Source organism: Helicoverpa zea, chromosome 6, assembly GCF_022581195.2.
Source record: "Helicoverpa zea isolate HzStark_Cry1AcR chromosome 6, ilHelZeax1.1, whole genome shotgun sequence".
NCBI classification, from domain to species: Eukaryota; Metazoa; Arthropoda; class Insecta; order Lepidoptera; family Noctuidae; genus Helicoverpa; species Helicoverpa zea.
Window position 1 is genome coordinate 6,196,752 of NC_061457.1, and position 18,194 is coordinate 6,214,945.

The 18,194-nt window shown below is 37.5% G+C and overlaps 2 protein-coding genes across 5 annotated transcripts; one reads left to right on the forward strand and one right to left on the reverse strand.

Annotated features, from left to right (window-relative positions):
* Positions 1 to 302: 302 nt before the first annotated feature.
* LOC124630953 (probable cytosolic iron-sulfur protein assembly protein Ciao1) lies at positions 303 to 4,291 on the forward strand. Of its 4 annotated transcripts, none has more exons than XM_047165002.1 (6): positions 308 to 464; positions 2,112 to 2,324; positions 2,418 to 2,549; positions 2,733 to 2,909; positions 3,770 to 3,963; positions 4,071 to 4,291. In XM_047165002.1, the coding sequence occupies exons 2-6, from the start codon at positions 2,122 to 2,124 to the stop codon at positions 4,253 to 4,255; spliced, it is 891 nt and encodes a 296-aa protein (XP_047020958.1). In that variant the 5' UTR covers positions 308 to 464; positions 2,112 to 2,121; the 3' UTR covers positions 4,256 to 4,291. The 4 variants fall into 4 exon arrangements, with proteins under 4 accessions (XP_047020956.1, XP_047020958.1, XP_047020959.1 ...); XM_047165003.1 differs by having other exon boundaries at positions 314 to 464; positions 2,138 to 2,324; XM_047165004.1 differs by having other exon boundaries at positions 326 to 464; positions 2,158 to 2,324.
* LOC124630950 lies at positions 4,284 to 13,829 on the reverse strand. Its single transcript, XM_047164997.1, has 6 exons — positions 13,603 to 13,829; positions 8,623 to 8,781; positions 6,629 to 7,973; positions 5,805 to 6,420; positions 4,686 to 5,695; positions 4,284 to 4,603 (listed from the first exon to the last, which is right to left on the reverse strand). Exons 1-6 carry the CDS (start codon positions 13,657 to 13,659, stop codon positions 4,503 to 4,505), a joined length of 3,288 nt encoding a protein of 1,095 aa, XP_047020953.1. The 5' UTR covers positions 13,660 to 13,829; the 3' UTR covers positions 4,284 to 4,502.
* Between the last annotated feature and the right edge of the window lie 4,365 nt (positions 13,830 to 18,194).

An 18,194-nucleotide genomic window follows, 5' to 3' on the forward strand; every position in this document is an offset into this window, starting at 1 on the left:
GAATGTTCTAGCGGTGGTTAACTTCATAGTACTTCTCATATGCCACTTTAGCAATCACCGCCTCAAAACAACACAGCTGGCCGGCTGCAGGCGCAGCTTTAGCGGTAGCGATGTAGCACCTGCACACCGATAGTTCAAAAACGATTAATCAGACTTGACAAAATCAGACTGTAATATCAGAAATTTGCGATAATAGTAAAAGCAGATCCTATTTGTGTTTTGGCTTTTGCAACGCGAAATAAGCTGATCTCAGGAATGTGTAGGTAGTGAATATAGTCTTCCATTCTATTCCTTGTTCCTCTGTGACAGATACTGTCAAATTAACAAAATGTCATGTCATTGACAGACACGTGATGTTTATTGAATTGCTGTGATTGATTCGCTATCAAAAAATAATAATATCTTTTTTGTGTTAAGAATAACATTCAAAGATAAGTCACTCGTATTTCTTCAATTAAAAATAGGTGAGTTAGCAAGTGTTGCATTTTAATTTATGTACTAGAATTACATTGTAAACATCGTAACAAATATTTAAATGCCGATTTACAACACTTGAATAAAATTAACAAATTGTCTAACCTATCCATCATATACTGCATTCGGTTCTGTACCTACGTTCGCCATTGTATAATTATTATACATTTAAACCCAATTCATATAGAGTGATTCATTATAAAGTGTTTCATTTTTATTTGAAGAAATGCCCACTTTGGACTTGATTCAAACATTGAACGGCCATAAAGGCATTGTCTGGAATGTGTCCTGGCATCCTCAAGGGAAAATATTTGCATCCTGTGGTGAGGATAAAACCATAAAACTCTGGAGCAAAGAAGGTCAGGAATGGACAATAAAGACTGTTCTTGTAGATGGACATCAGAGGACTATTAGAGAAGTGGCTTGGTCTCCTTGTGGCAACTATTTAGCTTCAGCTAGTTTTGATGCAACAACAGCTATCTGGGACAAAAAAAGTGGTTTGTAATACATTTTTATGTTGTTTGGTAAAATGGAAGTATTACTTCATACAAGTTCTAAAGGGCTATGTCCTATGTTCTTAGGTCAGTTTGAATGCAATGCTACACTGGAAGGTCATGAAAATGAAGTGAAGAGTGTAGCTTGGTCTCCCTCTGGTCAGCTGTTGGCTACATGCGGCCGGGACAAATCTGTCTGGGTGTGGGAGGTGGCTGGGGACGATGAATATGAATGTGAATCAGTTCTCAACGCTCACAACCAAGATGTCAAGAAAGTTAGTAAAGATACCTATATTATTTTAATTTTATCAATAAATAGCATATTATAAATAAATATTCTTGTTGTAGGTAGCTTGGCATCCTTCGCAAGACGTCCTGGCCTCTGCATCATATGATAACACAGTAAAGTTGTACAAAGAAGATCCAGCTGACAATGACTGGAGTTGTATTGCAACATTACAGTCACATGAGTCCACTGTATGGAGCTTAGCTTTTGACAAAACAGGAGAGAGACTTGCCACTTGCAGTGATGACAGAACAGTCAAGATATGGAAGGAATACAAACCTGACAACCAAGAGGGTGTCATTGTAACTGACAGAGAGTCTGTATGGAAATGTGTTTGTACATTATCAGGCTTCCACACTAGATGTATCTATGACATTGACTGGTGCCACCACACTGGCCTTCTTGCTACAGCTTCTGGTGATGATATCATAAGAATATTCAAGGAATCTGAAGACTCTGATCCTAATTCCCCAACATTTGATCTTATTTGCACCAAATTGAATGCACACTCTCAAGATGTGAACAGTGTTACTTGGAATCCAACTGGCAATAAGGAACTACTCTCCTGTAGTGATGACGGAGAAATTAAAATATGGAGTTTTTCTTCTGAATAGATGATAAGACAATATTTAAATAAGAATAATTGTTAAATCAATGATCAAGTTACTGAAAAAATGTTTATAGTTGTGTAGGCTTTACAAATATGTTTAATGGTGTTTCATAATAAATGACTGTTATTTTCTATACTGTTTTTATTTCCTTGACTAATATTGTATTTTGGCATTTAGCAAAAGTCCCTTGATACATATTTATAAACTTTTGTTCTTTTGAAAATATTTGTCATGCATGGATTTCAGTTCACATCTGATGATTTTAACAATAGGAAAACGCATCTTCTCACAGAAAAGTTTGAAAAGATTTTATACAACAGCCACCATCAATATGTCTACTGGTGAGAAGATTGGTGTACCTTTGAAGAAGGTTACAGAAGTATTAGAAAACTTTGCACCAAAACAGCTGTCTGAAAGCTGGGACAACACTGGCTTGTTGGTGGAGCCCTATACTGCAAGGTACAAATAAAGTTATTTTGTATGATGTGAAGAAAAAAGTTTGAATACCTATGTTTATTCATTTTAATTGCTCTCTCACTATATTGTTTCCAGGAATATATCAAAAATTCTTTTAACCAATGACCTCACAGAAGATGTTGCCCTTGAAGCTCATGATCATGGATGTGAAATGATAATATCCTATCACCCTCCTATTTTTGCACCAATGAAGTCTGTAGTTCAAAGGTATGTAATAATGCATTTTCTGTTTTAAATAGTCCTATTTACTGGCCTGAAGGAAATGGGTGGGTTATCTTCAACCCTTGTGACAGAACTTATAAAAATAGAGGCATGAACCCAAATAGGTTTCTAATATATAAACTTTGAGTAATGACTTCGATTTTTTTTTATTTTTTTTTGTATTTTCAGAGCCTGGAAAGAACGAATTGTGTCATTGCTTTTGGAGAAACAGATAAGTTTGTATTCCCCCCATACAAGTTGGGATAGTGTCCGTGGCGGCGTCAACGACTGGCTAGCAAGCGCATTTCCCGTCAAGGAATCTACGCCTTTGATTCCTTGCGCTGACCCCCAAGTAGGAGCAGGAAGGTAAATATTAATTAACATATAAAAAAGTACTGGTTACTGAACAGCCACACAGTATTTATTTGAAATCAAACCTACCTGGGGCCCGATTCTCCTAAATTAATAATGTCAAAATCGAATAGAAATCTAATCGCAATATGATCGCAATAGCAGTTTTAACCATATCGGGCATTCTGCTACTAATAAAAGACCAATCGTATTCGATTGACATTTGATTAGTGTGCGATTGGTCTGCTATTTTGGTAATTTTGGTCTATACGGTAGTTTGCTGTCCAATTATTTTGCAATCGTAAATCATTTGCAGACAAAATGATTCATTATTGAATGACAGAAAAGGATAAAAACGTTTATTTCAAAGAAAAAATAGCGGAATGCCACATACGCTTGAATCGTAATCGAGTCGGAATCGGATCTCAGTCGAATCGAGTCGAACGTGAATCGTATGTCGCTTAAGTAAAATTAGGAGAATCGCACCCCTGACCTACGTACTCTATATGTCATATTATTCAACATTTCACGATATTATTACGTATATTACGCCATACTGCCACAAATCTCTGTTGCCCTTCTTCCTGATTAAATTTAATTTTAGGTCCACCTTTTATTGAATTTAATGAGGCAGTAAAGTTCCGAACTTACGGCATACGTATTTGAGCAACATTGAACTTCTGTCCAAGAATAAGTTGTGTATTAAATACACATTATAACTTCTTGCAAGACTTTGGAAAGCCTAACTTTAACAACATCTACAAAACAGCTACTTACCTTTATCCCTATTAAAGTAGATGACCTAGTTGTCTTCGAATAAATGATGAGTTATTTTGCAACAAATGATTGCTAATGTGTTTTACAATTTGTTCCAGGTTGCTGCAACTCGCATCGAGTATTTCTTTGTCGGATGCGGTTACAAAAGTAAAGCAATTGACTGGATTATCGCATGTGCGCTTTGCTTTAGGGAAGGGGAAAAGTATGTCGAGTGAGGTACTAACTGTAGCACTGTGTGCTGGCTCCGGGAGCTCGGTGTTGAAGGGAGCTGCTGCTGACTTGTATCTAACAGGTAATGTAACACCTTAAACCTGACATGCAACTTATTAAAACTTTTACCAACTTCACATATAGCTAACAGAGCAATCTTTCGATATGTAAGAACAAATATATTTGCAGGAGAAATGCTTCATCACGATGTGCTTGATGCTGCACAAAAAGGAATTAGCGTTATCCTAACGAATCACTCCGATTCTGAAAGAGGCTTCCTAAAAGGATTTTCTTCACAACTTCAAAGTTTATTGAATAATGAAGTACAAGTGTTCGTCAGTAAAGTCGATAAAGATCCTCTAGTCACACTGTAAGTTATTTGGTTAAAATAAAACAGCTTAGTTCATTTATTGTATGTTTTATTAATGTGTAAAGTGTTATTTTCAATGTTAGATCAACGGAAATACATTTAGGTTTCACTTCTTTTAAATTACTGTTACATGTGAGATCATCGTTATCTTATTCTATGAATCTCAGAATACGAAATTACATAGCGCAAATAGGATTCAAATATTTTCGTTAATATCTATGGTTCTTACGACTAGTCAAAATAAGCACTACCTACAATACTTGGCAAGACCTTTGTAAATGTACTTTCGTCTTCCATTTCCTATCTGCATAATTCAGTCCGTTTCTTTCCCCTTGATGATCCTGTAGCTGCACTGAAAGATTTCCATTGTTTAAAGATGTAATCATTTTATGGTTGTTAGAATTTTCATTAGAGCATGCACACGTCTTACTTACGCGGAGCGACTTTGTCTACACTTTTATGTTTCAAGGCTTTATCATATTTTGAAACATCTTTCGATGTTTTCTTTCGCCTGGGAGTTCCGAGACTTGGCTGAATTTTGCATATAGACGAAACGGTTCCGTTCTTATCATCGTAGTTTATAACATATTCTTTACGAGCGTTACTTCTAGTAGCGTTCATCTTTGTGCCTAAGTCTTTGTCATTGCCCCTTGATTGTACCACGGGAATTTGCGCTGTGTAAACGGATTCCTGTTTTTGTGATGATTTTACTGTTTCTTTTGTAGACTTATCCCTGGACGAGTTTCTCTTACGGCCACTGTGTACAGCATGGTTTTCATCCAAACTTCCGTTATACTTGTGATCAGCTTTCTCAACAGCCCTGCGATTTCTGTCCCTGGATGTTTCTTCAGATTCAGCTTGAGGCACGTTTGAGGTAGGTCGTTGCAACGACCTGCTTCTATGGTCTGTCTTTTCAGTACTAGATTTTTTATCTCTGGATGATTTACTTTCACTATGTTTGCGGGGTTCTTTTGTAATGTTAAGTTTATCTTCTTTACGATCTTCTTTTATCTTTTCTGATTTATCGCTAGAGTTCTGCGGTTTATCGATCTTTTGCGCTCGTCTTGAAAGGGTATCTTTGTAAGCCGAGCGTGAGATTGTATCTTTATGTATTGAGTGTTTTGTTCGGAGACTATTATCAGTCCCAGAATCTGATCGACGTTCTTTTCTTCGGTCGCTGTAATTCAAGCTGGAACTCGGTGTATCAGAGGTCTGTTCCTTATTACTTTTATGCAATTCCGTGTTTTGCGATTTTCTTTGACGCGAGTTGAGTGAATTTGTTTTCAGTTTTTGGATGTCTCTTTTCTCTAACGTGTTGGATTTCTGTATGTCATCATTTAGATTTACGTAAATTGGGTCTTTATCTTCTGAAAGTTTTCTTTCTTTCGTAGAAAATATTTTTTCAGTGTCATGTTTTGTATGATCTTTTGTAACTCGACTAGAGCTAAAAGTAAAAATAAACGGTTGGTAAATAGGACCATAATTTCAATACATGCGTGTTAGATATGTAGTCTGGTTATTGGTTTAGTAGATAATTTATTTTAAATACATACCGTGTCGATTGATCTTCACGTTTATGCGACCTTTCGGTTGAATCTCGTCTCAAAGATTTTGGTGGTGCCGAGATACTCCTTGCAGTTACTTCGTCTTGTCTACGTGATCTAGACCGTCGTGTATATGACACATCGGTTCTTTCTTGACTTTCCTTTTCAATAATTGGCTTAAGAACTTGGATTTCGTTAATTTCATTAGGTTTGTCTTCATATTTGGACCGTAATCTAGGTGTCGGTACGGGAGCATAGTTGATGTTTAAAGGAAGATTCTGATACTCGGGGCTCTCATCAGATTCTGGTTCACTATTACACACGCTACTTGAGACTTGTTGGATAAGTTTCACCGACTGAAATATACTCTCGTTGCCACTGTTTTTGAATGAACTTTTCATACTGTTTCGACTGTTGTATGAATCTGCCTTCCCGCTGTCAACACCGAAGTAAGTTAATTCACTATCCCGAAGTTGTCTTGTTTTGGGTTTCCTTTGTGCTGGAGATACTTGTAGTTTGTTAAATTTACTTTTAACGTCTTGGGTAGTATCATCGGAGGCCTTATCAATTTTGATATGAGTTACGACCTGTTTTTCTTGTTTAAAACTGTCTTGTTTTGTGGGACCTAAAACATTATAATATTTTAGTATTGACAAGAATTTTCATAGATCAATCGCAGTTATGTTTAAGTTACAAGCGGGTTAAGGTAGCCAGGCCAATAATAAGCGTCTAAAACAGGTTACGTGACATAGCGGCGAAATTACCATGGTAGTTAATCATTCTATCCGAATCCTAATCAACTAGTATACAGATTTTTGTAAGTTTATAGTTACCTGCTTTAACCGTCCGTAAAACGTTAGGTTGCATGACAGGATCTTCTGCTGCTCCGGCAAATATAGACTTGACTTCGTTGTTGTAGCGTTTCTCCGATTGCAATTGCTTATTGACTAAAGAGACTGCCGATAGCACACAATCATTTGGCGAGTCCTTATTCAAAAGCTCGTCTGATGTCCCAAATGCCATGTTCTCTCCTAAAAGATATGGTTTGGGTTTCGGAATTTTGTTTTTGAGAATACTTTTTGTAGCTGCTGTATTCTCATCGGATTCACCAATCTCACTACTGCTAAGAATAAAAGGAGTGCCAATTCCATTGGGTGCTGAAAAATCATTCTTTTCTCCAAACAACGTTATTGGTTTTTCGATCATATCTTTCATGGGTACAAAGGCGCTTCGTCGTTTTCTAAAATCTGTTGAGGGCGGGGGTTTCTCATCTGTTGCAATTATATTAACTTTACCCGACTCGGCAGCGAAATGAAGTTCAGTTTTACAGAATTCCACTCTTTTCACTTTTCTGTCACCTTCTTCAGTTACTTGGTGCTTTTTGTTGTAGTCGTCACTATCTGTCTCGACGGTCACGGGTAAAGTTATGGATACTTTACCAGTTGATTGCAATGTTATATTATTTTCTAATGGCTCCTCCAACACAATATCATGTTCTCGATAAGTCTTGAATTTGGTTCCCCTGTAGTGTGAAGTTGGTCTGTTTTTCGATAACCAATCTCTAAAGGATTCTTCATTGTTGGGCGTCTTTCTTTCATCTCTAGAAAAGTGTTTTGTGTGAGAGTAGTCATCCATTTGATCATCGACGATTTCAGTTGATTTACAAATGCCGCTATCGGTGGAAGATTCCATCGCTAGTGTGTCGTTACTGTGAGTGATTGTTTCATTTAGTGGAGAGGTGTCCTCGAAGCTATAGCTTTTGCGTCTCGTATTCCATTCATTGCTGCTGTTTAAAAGTGATTTATATTTAAGTGTGCTCAGAGTAACTGGGGTATCCAACAATGGAGAGTTTCGGCTGGTATTTCTACTAGAATGAATATCACTGCATTCTGAATCGTAAGAGTATTTTCTGTGGAGGTTTCTACCTAGTCTTGCATCAAGATCAATAATGCTGGCATTGTCTGTAGAAGATGACTCTTCGCTGGGCATTCGAATGGCACTACCTTTGGTAGACCCTCGCCATTTTGAAGGCTCCGAGATTTCGAAGTCATCTGGTTCAGTAACTTTGTAATTTTCTGTGGTCGGTTCAGGCGATGATTCAAACGGAGTAGACGATATTTCCAAGGGTTTCATAGGTGATGATGGTGACTCCAATAGGTTAAACCCGGAAGAAATAACCTGAAAAATAAATAGGACACTTATTATACCAACACTACTCCTAGAGAAAATTCCCTACGTTGAATATATAAGTCATAAAAACTATAACACACCAATGGCTATGCCCTTAGTTTTTCATACCTTGCAAATATCTATAAACCGTTAGCTGATACGATGATATATTTTACTTTAGCAGTATGTGAACAAATATGGTTATCTTACAGTTAACATTGACCTAATTGAATGAACACTTAAGGCGCAGCTCCTGACTCTTGACTCTTAGTCATGGAAGTAGGTAAGACCTTTTCATTATTTATTTGCTGTTGCACATGGGTTTTACTCGCTTATCGATGAAATTTCTTCACACACCCCAATATAGCATCATCTTTAGCCTTCCTCAATAACGGGCGACCTAATACCTAATACTGAAAGAATGCGGATGAGCCTGAGATTTGCGGGTTCAACGAAATAAACTCGTCCAGCTTTATAATATTACTAGCCGTTTTCCCGCGGTTTCACCCGCGTCTAGCGGGAACTACTGCCCGTACCGCGGTAAAATACAGCATGCAACTCAGGAACATTGTAGCTATCTATCGGTGATAGATTTTTGGAAATCCGACCAGCTGTTCCAAAGATATAGATTAGGATATAAGATTTTGTGAGAGCTTACCCTTCGTGAAGAGTGCAGCATGAAGGAGGAGGCTGGAGCGCCCGGGGCTGCGGACGAGTGGTAGGCCGCACGCATGACGCGCACGCGCGCGCCCGGCCCGCTCGCGTGCAGAACCTCCATCGCGCGCGCAATGCGACGCGTCACGCCCCCTTCTGTCACCTGAAATAGATTATATCGTTTTGTAGAGTTAATTGCCATTCAACATTAAGGAGTTCAACTACTGTCCTACCGTGTCGTTAAGCATCTTTGACGGTAAGTCTGACGGGGGTAAATAATACATTATTTAGAAATACCATAGTTATTTAAAATACGTCATTATCTACTTATGTATCAGGTATGCATCATAATATTTTTTTTTGTACAAGGTTAGCGAAAATGTAAAAGTTGACAGTACTTAGTTAGGTCTCTGTAGGGGCCTTTAATGCGTTCAAATGATTGCGTTACGAAAACACGGTGACAAAATATCGACTGTCTTAAATCTTAATCATTCTGTATAAACTTAATATTTTTCCATTTTGTTCGCATAGTAAAACAGTTCGAAGCGTGGGCACCTGGTTAACTAGACACTTGTAGATACTTGTGTTGATGACTAATCTACCAATCCTAAACTAACCGTGTTTGTGAATGTTATACAAAATGGAAATGTGCCTACATACTTCAAATATTTAATAACAACATGTTGAGTAAATCTCTTACCGTTGCTTGGCAATTGAACTACCAAAGTAGTGTATGAAATATTCATAACCAAGCATATATGATGACCTCAACAGTTATTATAACTGTCCGGCAACTGGCTACAGTATTAGACTTAGTTTGACTGTGGCTGTAGTTAGTGTAAATCATTGTCAAAATGCAATGTGTGCGTGCCCGAGAACTTCTTGCTTAGTCGTCGTGACGAATGTAGTTCGACTACTTTCATGTCCTGTGAAACTGCCCGTGTACTTAGTGTTCCTATTCGTTCAACATTATAGGAATAAATCTACTTATACCCAGGGTAAGCACTAGTTTCTCCTGGTTTAAATGAAAGTAAAGCAACTATTGGCAGACATAATTTTTAGCATAGAGCTTACGGAACAAAAAGGCTTGCTACTTAATTATTCGTACGTTTTACCTCCTCGCCGCCCACATTTTAGTAATAAGTACTTATTGCCACGGTTCGCGTCCAGTATCGGTATTCTGAATGATAATGTTCCGGGTCTCGGTTTCTGCATTTAAAATAATTATACTTATAAACGCACCCACAACAAAAGGCGCATTACGCAGCGTTTTTTGGCTAATACGCTTTTAAATTAATGTTACGTTTATTGGCGAGCATTTAATGAACACGAAACCGATTATAAGTCAGTATGTTACGCATAGTTGTTGTGGCCTTCACAGTTATTAAAGTATATGTATTTATTGTTACCAGTGACGCGATCCTTCTTGCGGGGGCGAAATGAAATTGTGGCGTGTTGTGATTGCAATCTTTTCAATGATCAACTCGCTTTTGAATATTCGTAGGTGTCATAGTTATTTGCATTGTAGCACAGAATGGTAGTTAAGGTTAACTTAGTTTACATTGACGTTTCTACGAGGGTAAAGATTCAATAGACTGGAAAGACTAATTTATCTGCAAATAGCCCACATTCTGTGCGTTTCTATGCGGACCTCATAAAACCATTAATAAGAGAGGTCTATCAATTATGTATAACTTTCTATGTATTTCGATTAAGAAGAAGACTTCCTACATATGTCAGTCCCGATAACTGATAGATTATCCTCTATCTGGTAGATTATGACCGTTATGACGAGGAAGCCAACAAACAACATGGACAAAACGTTAATAGGTAATATGTTACCCTACCCCAGAATCTTTATTTATTTAGTCGAGATTAAGATTAATTAGGTACCATGGTTTTTGCTCTATTATTTCGTTCTATTTATGGAAAAAGCCTTTTCTTAATGCTAGTTGATCAAGGCAACTTATTTCAGAGGACTGACGTCATCTGTATAAATCGAACCAACAACTAAGAAGGTCGTATACGACCCACTGTGAGCTCTATCAGCTATTGCTGTAGAATACTAACTAGTCTATGTATATCTAAATTATATAGATAACTTTATGTAAATCACAAGCAAATAAAATCACAGTCTTTGATTAATGGATTAACCGTAATTACAAATACAAGTTACCAAAAACGAATAGTTGGCTGTCAATAATTGTACAACCGGTTCCGTTTGCCGCCACGGCCTAGTTTAATTAATTCATGAAGGCAATAAGAATGAACTCGGTTTGATCAATATTGCTCAGAATCTGAAAACTGATTTACGTTAATTTGAGTGGAAACTTACGGAAATATATAGCCTATTATTCATTGACGATGGCTTAGAGTTAGAGAATTGATCGTGCATTGTTTGGTGTCTAAAGCAATTACCGAGGCCGGTTCTTGGATGGGTTACCAGTTACCATATTTAGATTTGAACCCTCCGGACTCCGGAACGTAAGCTCTTAGACAATGTATCTATCTACTTTACAATGTATCTACTTACGTTTTAAAACACGCCTTCTTTCAAGTACCTACTTATCTACCTAGGTAACGATGAGTGTTATTTAGGTACCTATGTTTTGTTTATATAATAACTTTGGATAAATATAACAGCACGATCTATTGACACGGAGACGCACGCTCCGGCAACTCAACCACATGGTTTTTGCACAGTTAACGGTAAAACTGACTGACTTATTAGTATTAATCAGAAAGCGTGAATTGGTAATGAATGCATGTTTTGAATTGTGAGAATCTTTCAAAATGGAAGACGGAAGGCTTAATTTGGCAAGAGGAGGGGGTCTGGGGCCGTGACGTTAGAGTTTGTCGGTCGACGACTTGCGCGGGCGGCCGTGATCGCCAATAAGCAAAATCGATATTTACGAGAAATGATGCAGGAAAATCCACAAACTGTAAGTCTTAGATCCCAATGAATCATCTTCTTTCTCGTGAATATGCATAATTTTTAAATAAAACCAATAAGATTAAGGACGAACCAGCCAGTCATAGGTACGTAAACCAGTTCTGATCACAAAAACCGCACTATTTTAATCGTCATAGGTTTTCCTGTGGTAATAGTTTTCTTATAACAAGATTGTAAAGAAAAATACTTTAGGAAACAGCAATAGCTCATGCAATATTAGGTATCGAGAGGTAATTGTTTTGGAAAGTAGGTAAGAAGGAAAGCAGTATTTAGGTAATCAATGCGTTACAGCTGCTATTTAATAATTTGAATAATGATTTTTAAACATCATTCATTACATAAATTGCGATTTTGTAAATAGCGACGTCAACGCTGTCTATTTTTAACGTGCATGGTAATGACAGTCGCGTCGCAAAGCTCATCATTGTATGACATTATATAATGTAGGTAAATGATGATAAGTTGGCCCACACAAATAATACGAGACAAACAAATTGAACGGTGCACAGCCTCGCCAGCCACGGCCTTTGCGCAGGATTTCCGGCAGTCTGCACACGAACCCGAATAACCATGTTGAGCTAACAACGCTTCGTTAACTTGAGTTACGGTTTATTGTAACTCAGTGAGAGCGTCGCACTCACAGAACTTGTCAATTCACTGCTTATAGAAAAACATTGTTTTTGTTTTTCCATTTCCACGTACGTAGCCTACACAATGAATCTCACTACATATTCATGACTCATACTTAGTCTATAAGTTATAAAAGTTCACATGTAGAACCAGCTCGCATTTTTATTGTTTCCTGGTTGATGATTATAGGAAATACATTAAGCAAAGCGATCAGTAGCTTCCTCACGTCTATTCCTTCACTTTCACTGTTCGACAATCAAGCGTTGGGATCGAGATTACTATTGTGTTCACATCACCTTCCTGTTGTAATACCACTAGTGGTTACGTTATAAGTGGAAATCATTGCCTTCTTGGACTCCATCGATTATTTTTGTCAATTGTTTTTTCAACTTTAGGTCCCACATAAAGCCTACCTAAATGTTGCCTTGATGCTAAGATTTGAAAACTGTTGTACCTATGTCGGACCCAGTGGGACCGGTTTTCGTTATACCTGCTGATAGCTGCCTTTATCCGCAATTATTAGTTAGAATGCCTGGATATCGTTCAGTTTTGTCTACGGCCCCGGTAAATAGAACACCTAACTCATCAATTTGACTAATATTCGGTATGTCGGTGCGTCACATGGTTGACTATTGCTTAACAATGTAAATTAATTGCGAGAGTTTCAAGGATGCGATACATTTTATAATGCTTTCCAAAGAAATCGATGTTTTTTTTTTGATTGATAACATGACACCAGTATCCGATAAATTAAAATTGCTTTAATACCGAATTACTGATTGGTTTAGTAATTCGTTTGTTTGCAAACTCTACATCTTTTAGGGGAGTACGATATAATTTAAAATGGTGACACAACTATTACGTGCGAATTGTGAGATGAAACTCGCTGCATTTTAGTTTAACTCTTCCACACGAATTAAAGGAATACAACAAAAAAACTTACTAAACTAGCTCAGACAGGTTTGTTTGGACATTTGCTCTCAACAGTAAACCTTATGCAGTAAAACACACGTCTCATTCTTTGAAATTGAATAAATATCCATAATATATCTCGAACGTCTGGTCGTCCTGAGTTTTAACACCGTAAAAGGAAATGACCACTTTAGTCTTTTGGCAATGACCTCTTGTTAATCGAAATGCCACAATCTTTACTTATTCACTCACATTATATGCGATAGCTATTCACTTTGTATTCAAACAACACGTCTTAACTTAAAATATGTAAATTATATAGAAAGCTTGCACCACACGTTTCTGTCTAAGATATTCTGCCATGTTCAAACTTTTATTTATTTTTCTGCATATTTTTTTTCACAAGTATTCTAAATATAAACATTGCTTGAAATTATCTCATATATTGTGGGGTGATCATTCTGCTTTCTGGGGGTTGTTTGACCTCACCTTTCCATATTCGGCGGTTCCAGCCCACTCTCGACGCCATTGATCTGCCACTTCCATCTCTGTGAGTTGGTGTATGTCGTTTTTCGATAATGCAGCTACACTCGGAGGGAGCACGGTTTCGTTCGATATAAACGCACGCGCACGTTATTGCTGCGCGCCGGCACGAAGCCTACTGGCACTACCATGCCAGTCACCTGCACTGCCTTCGTCGTGCGAGACGCGGTACAGCCTCAGCCCACAAAATAAATTTAAATATCGCCAATTCGTCATTGCCTTCCGTTGACAAAAACCGTACCTACTTAATGTCAACGCCCACCGTCAGTATAAGGTACCTCTCACGTAGGAAGCGGCCTACGCTTTTAGAAATACTGCAGTATGGAAACCACTCAGATCCAACACTTTAGAATACAATTAAATACGCATAGATGTCAGATAGCTTTTTACTGATCATTAATCAATATCATGTCGTCCGAAATGGATATTTTTTGTGAGCAGCATTGATGATTACCCACCATAAGTCTGTCCGGTCTTATCCAAATGCGTGTCGGATCGAAGCAGGAACAGGTTAAGATTGATAGAATTAGGCCCGAGTTCACCGGCAACATAAACGTCAGATTTCTTTACCTACTATAAACTTAACTATTAATTTTCAAAGTAAATAGTTGTCTTAAGAAGAACGAATTATAGTGTCGGTAAAAATGGGTCTAAGTGTTCTTTGTCACGACTAATGAACCCTGAAAATGGTATGACGTACCTACGTTGGACATGTCCTTAGGCCGATTTTAGACCTAGACACTGAACAGGGGCCCGATTCTCCTAAGTTAATAATGTCAAAATCGAATAGAAATCGAATCGCAATATGATCGCAATGGCAGTTTTAACCATATCGGACATTCTGCTACTAATAAAAGACCAATCGTATTCGATTGACATTTGATTGGTGTGCGATTGGTCTGCTATTTTGGTGATTTTGGTCTATACGGTAGTTTACTGTACAATCATTTTGCAATCGTAAATCATTTGCAGACAAAATGATTCATTATTGGATGACAGAAAAGGATAAAAACGTTTATTTCAAAGAAAAAATAGCGGAATGCCACATACGCTTCAATCGTAATCGAGTCGGGATTGGATCTCAGTCGAATCGAGTCGAACGTGAATCGTAGGTATGTTGCTTAAGTAAAATTAGGAGAATTGGGCCCCAGTAAAAGACTTCATTATTAGTCTGCCAAAAAAAACAACATATTTTTTAAATTTATGTACCCTTTAGTCGCGCGCGTATAGGTACGACTTGCATATGTGGGGCCTGATTCTCCTAATTTTACTTAAGCAACATACGATTCACGTTCGACTGCGATCCAATCCCGACTCGATTACGATTGAAACGTATGTGGCATACCGCTATTTTTTCTTTGAAATAAACGTTTTTATCCTTTTCTGTCATTCAATAATGAATAATTTTGTCTGCATATGATTAACTATTGCAATATGATTGTAGAGCAAACTACCGTATAGTTTAGACCAAAATCACTAAAATAGCAGACCAATCGAATGTCGTTGGAATACGATTGGTCTTATATTATTAGCAGAATGCCAGATATGGTTAAAACTGCTATTGCGATCATATTGCGATTCGATTTCTATTCTATTTTGACATTATTAACTTAAGAGAATCGGGCCCCTGTATTCAATTTTTCATAATGCGGTTTACAGTAGGCTCCTTTCTAGGTTTCGTGCTATTTTACTATGGTAGTTTTAAATTAAATGACGGCCGGGTGTCGCGAGATGACTCCCGGCCACCGTAGGCGTGGGTCTGTAGACGTTGAGTTCGGGTGGCTCATCGTCCCTCTGTCAACTTAGACGTAGACGACAGACCCGTGTCGACGGCGCGCGTTGTTCCACGCACTCCTCAAAGAGATGTCAGCAACCCCAGCGGGGCCCAGTAAGGCCAAGGCGTGCCGAGGCTGCGGGTTGTTCGAAAGAGATACCGCGGCCCTGGTAGGTACATAAAAGCCTACGACGGAACACGACGGATTTTAGTCAGTTAGAGTCTGACACTCCTTCACCGCTGCGGGAGGCGGGAGGGGGCATTTGATGATTTTTGACGTTGTTAAAAATAAAACCGGCCAAGTGCGAGTCGGACTCGCGCAGCGAGGGTTCCGTACAAATCCTGTATAGATAAAAAGTGAGTTTCGCGCCAACCGTTAAGTTTAGAACAATCTTAGTTATGGTCATTTCGTGAGAGTCAAAATAGTTAATATTTTTTATTTTATAATATAACTAAAATAGTAGGCCAGTACCTTGTAAAAGTTAGTTTATTAAAGTTATTTATATACAACATTTTATAGTCATCATTCAGGAATTTGATTGAAAATAACTAATTATGTCTTAAAGGTCATTGTCAAAGGGCATATCTGACCCGCTTTGTAAAAAGTGGCGGACATGAATCAAAGTAGTTTTAAATCGTGGAGAATGGTATGACGTTTCTTTGAATATAATATTTTATTAAAATTCCATGGAGACGAATGTCCTGGATCGTTTGAAAAATATAAAAGACAAGCAGTTTCAGAGGAATGTACAGGTTGCAATGCTAGTTTTTATTGTTAAAGAATTTTCATAAAGAAGAAAGATGCCCATTTGGATGACCAGGATCTGATGAGGATCTGGAAACCCTGAGAAATCGAGGGCAACTCTTGAATATTGTAGGCACGCATCGAGTCATAACCAGACATGTGAGTGTATTTTTGAGGGTACTGGTAAACAGTGAAGGTTTGGAGCTGATTTGATTATGGAGACTACAGAGAGTCGAGGGAACTCCTGAACGGTATGTTGCAACTACCACGTGTTTGGGTTTATTTTATTCGTATTGGCGAAGATTTTCCACATAGATAGGTTTGACTGCCATTGTGGGATCGATAGCAAAGATCAGATATAGTTATGGGAACTCCTTTACAATTTATAACGTAACCTTGTGTTGGAGCTTATTTTATTTTAGGTGACGAGAATTCACTACTAACTTGGGTTAAAGCAGCCATTGCAGGAATGGGATCTTTTATTTTTGAGGGATTAATCACCTAACGAGCCCCAATTTCAGGTTTTTTTCGAAACCGCCTGACGACTTGTAGCTGTCGAATTGTAACAACGACCTCTAGAGAGTAGGATTCGGGGCTGCTGGCTTTACGTTTCTAGAGCCTTGACAAAAGTATTCTGTCCCTTTCTTTGTTTTATAAAGTCGGCTTTATTTTGTAGCATTTTACAAACAAATCCAACTTCAAACATATAATAAAAGCAACACGAAAACAAAAGCAAGAAACAAATTAAAAAGATGTTAGGTGCATCGGTCTAGAAGTCGGTGTCTAGAGGATGCATCTATATTTATTTAACCACCGAGATCTAGACCGATGCATATAAACAGTTTTCTTGTTGTTTTTAGAAGTTGTTTTTTTTTGTAAAAAGTTTTTATTTTTAACTTTTGTGAAAAGTTCTCGTCAATACGAATAATATAAACACGACGTAACTAAAAACATACCGTTAAGGAGTTCTCTCGACTTTCTCACGTCTCCATCATCAGGTAAGCTCTAAACCTTCACTGTTTGATAGTATCACCAGACATACATCTGAGAATCAAGTTTAAATCCTATGCATGCCTACAATTTCTGATAGTTGCCCTCGATTTCTCAGGATTTCCATCATCAGATCCTGACCTGATGACAATGGAAATAAACGGCGAGTATACTCTTTCACTACAAAGAAATGATTTCTCAAATCCGTCAAACGTGGTCGTTTAAATTCCCCATTGAAATGAGGAAAATATTTGATGTTTACACCAGATTTTCTCTAGATTCCCATGGTTCACATTGATGCGACTAATGCCATAGTAAATCAGAGCCTTTATCATTATACTGTGCTATATTTCGTTCGTATCCGCCGTGGGTATGGTTTCCATACTAAGGTGCCCAATGACCTTTGAATGATTTAAAATTTTTCACAGTTTAGAGGCCATTATATTTAAGAAGTGTTTGATATGAATTTCACTTTTTATCAAAACTTTAATATCTCTACGCGTTCATGTGAAAAAGGGTACGTAGTAAGTTTATAATTATTAAAAAATATTTTATGTCATGTAAGCAAAAATAATATTATTTTAATATTTTATGTAACTTCATCATTTTCGTAATTTTTCCTTTATCTGTACTATATAACGTTGCTTCGTGCCGAATTTCAAGATTCTGAGTTCACGGGAAGTACCTTGTAGGTTTTGATTCCCTAGCGTGAGACGGAAATTCGTCTAAGGTGTCGGTAAAACTGCTGTATCTTTTGATCGCGTTAACTTAGAAGTTTGATTTTTTCATTGCTTAAAGGGACAATAGACCTAGGTATTTGGTATAAATTTCAATTTGGTACCTTTATTCGTTCGTGAGAAATAAGGTAGTAAGTTTCATTTTATTAAAATATTTTTATTATATTATATAACAAAAAAAATGTGATTTTCGCAATTTTTCCTATATTTGCATTATATGACAATGCTTCATGCCAAATTTCAAGATTCTGAGTTTACGGGAAGTACCCTGTAGGTTTTGATTCCTTTGCGA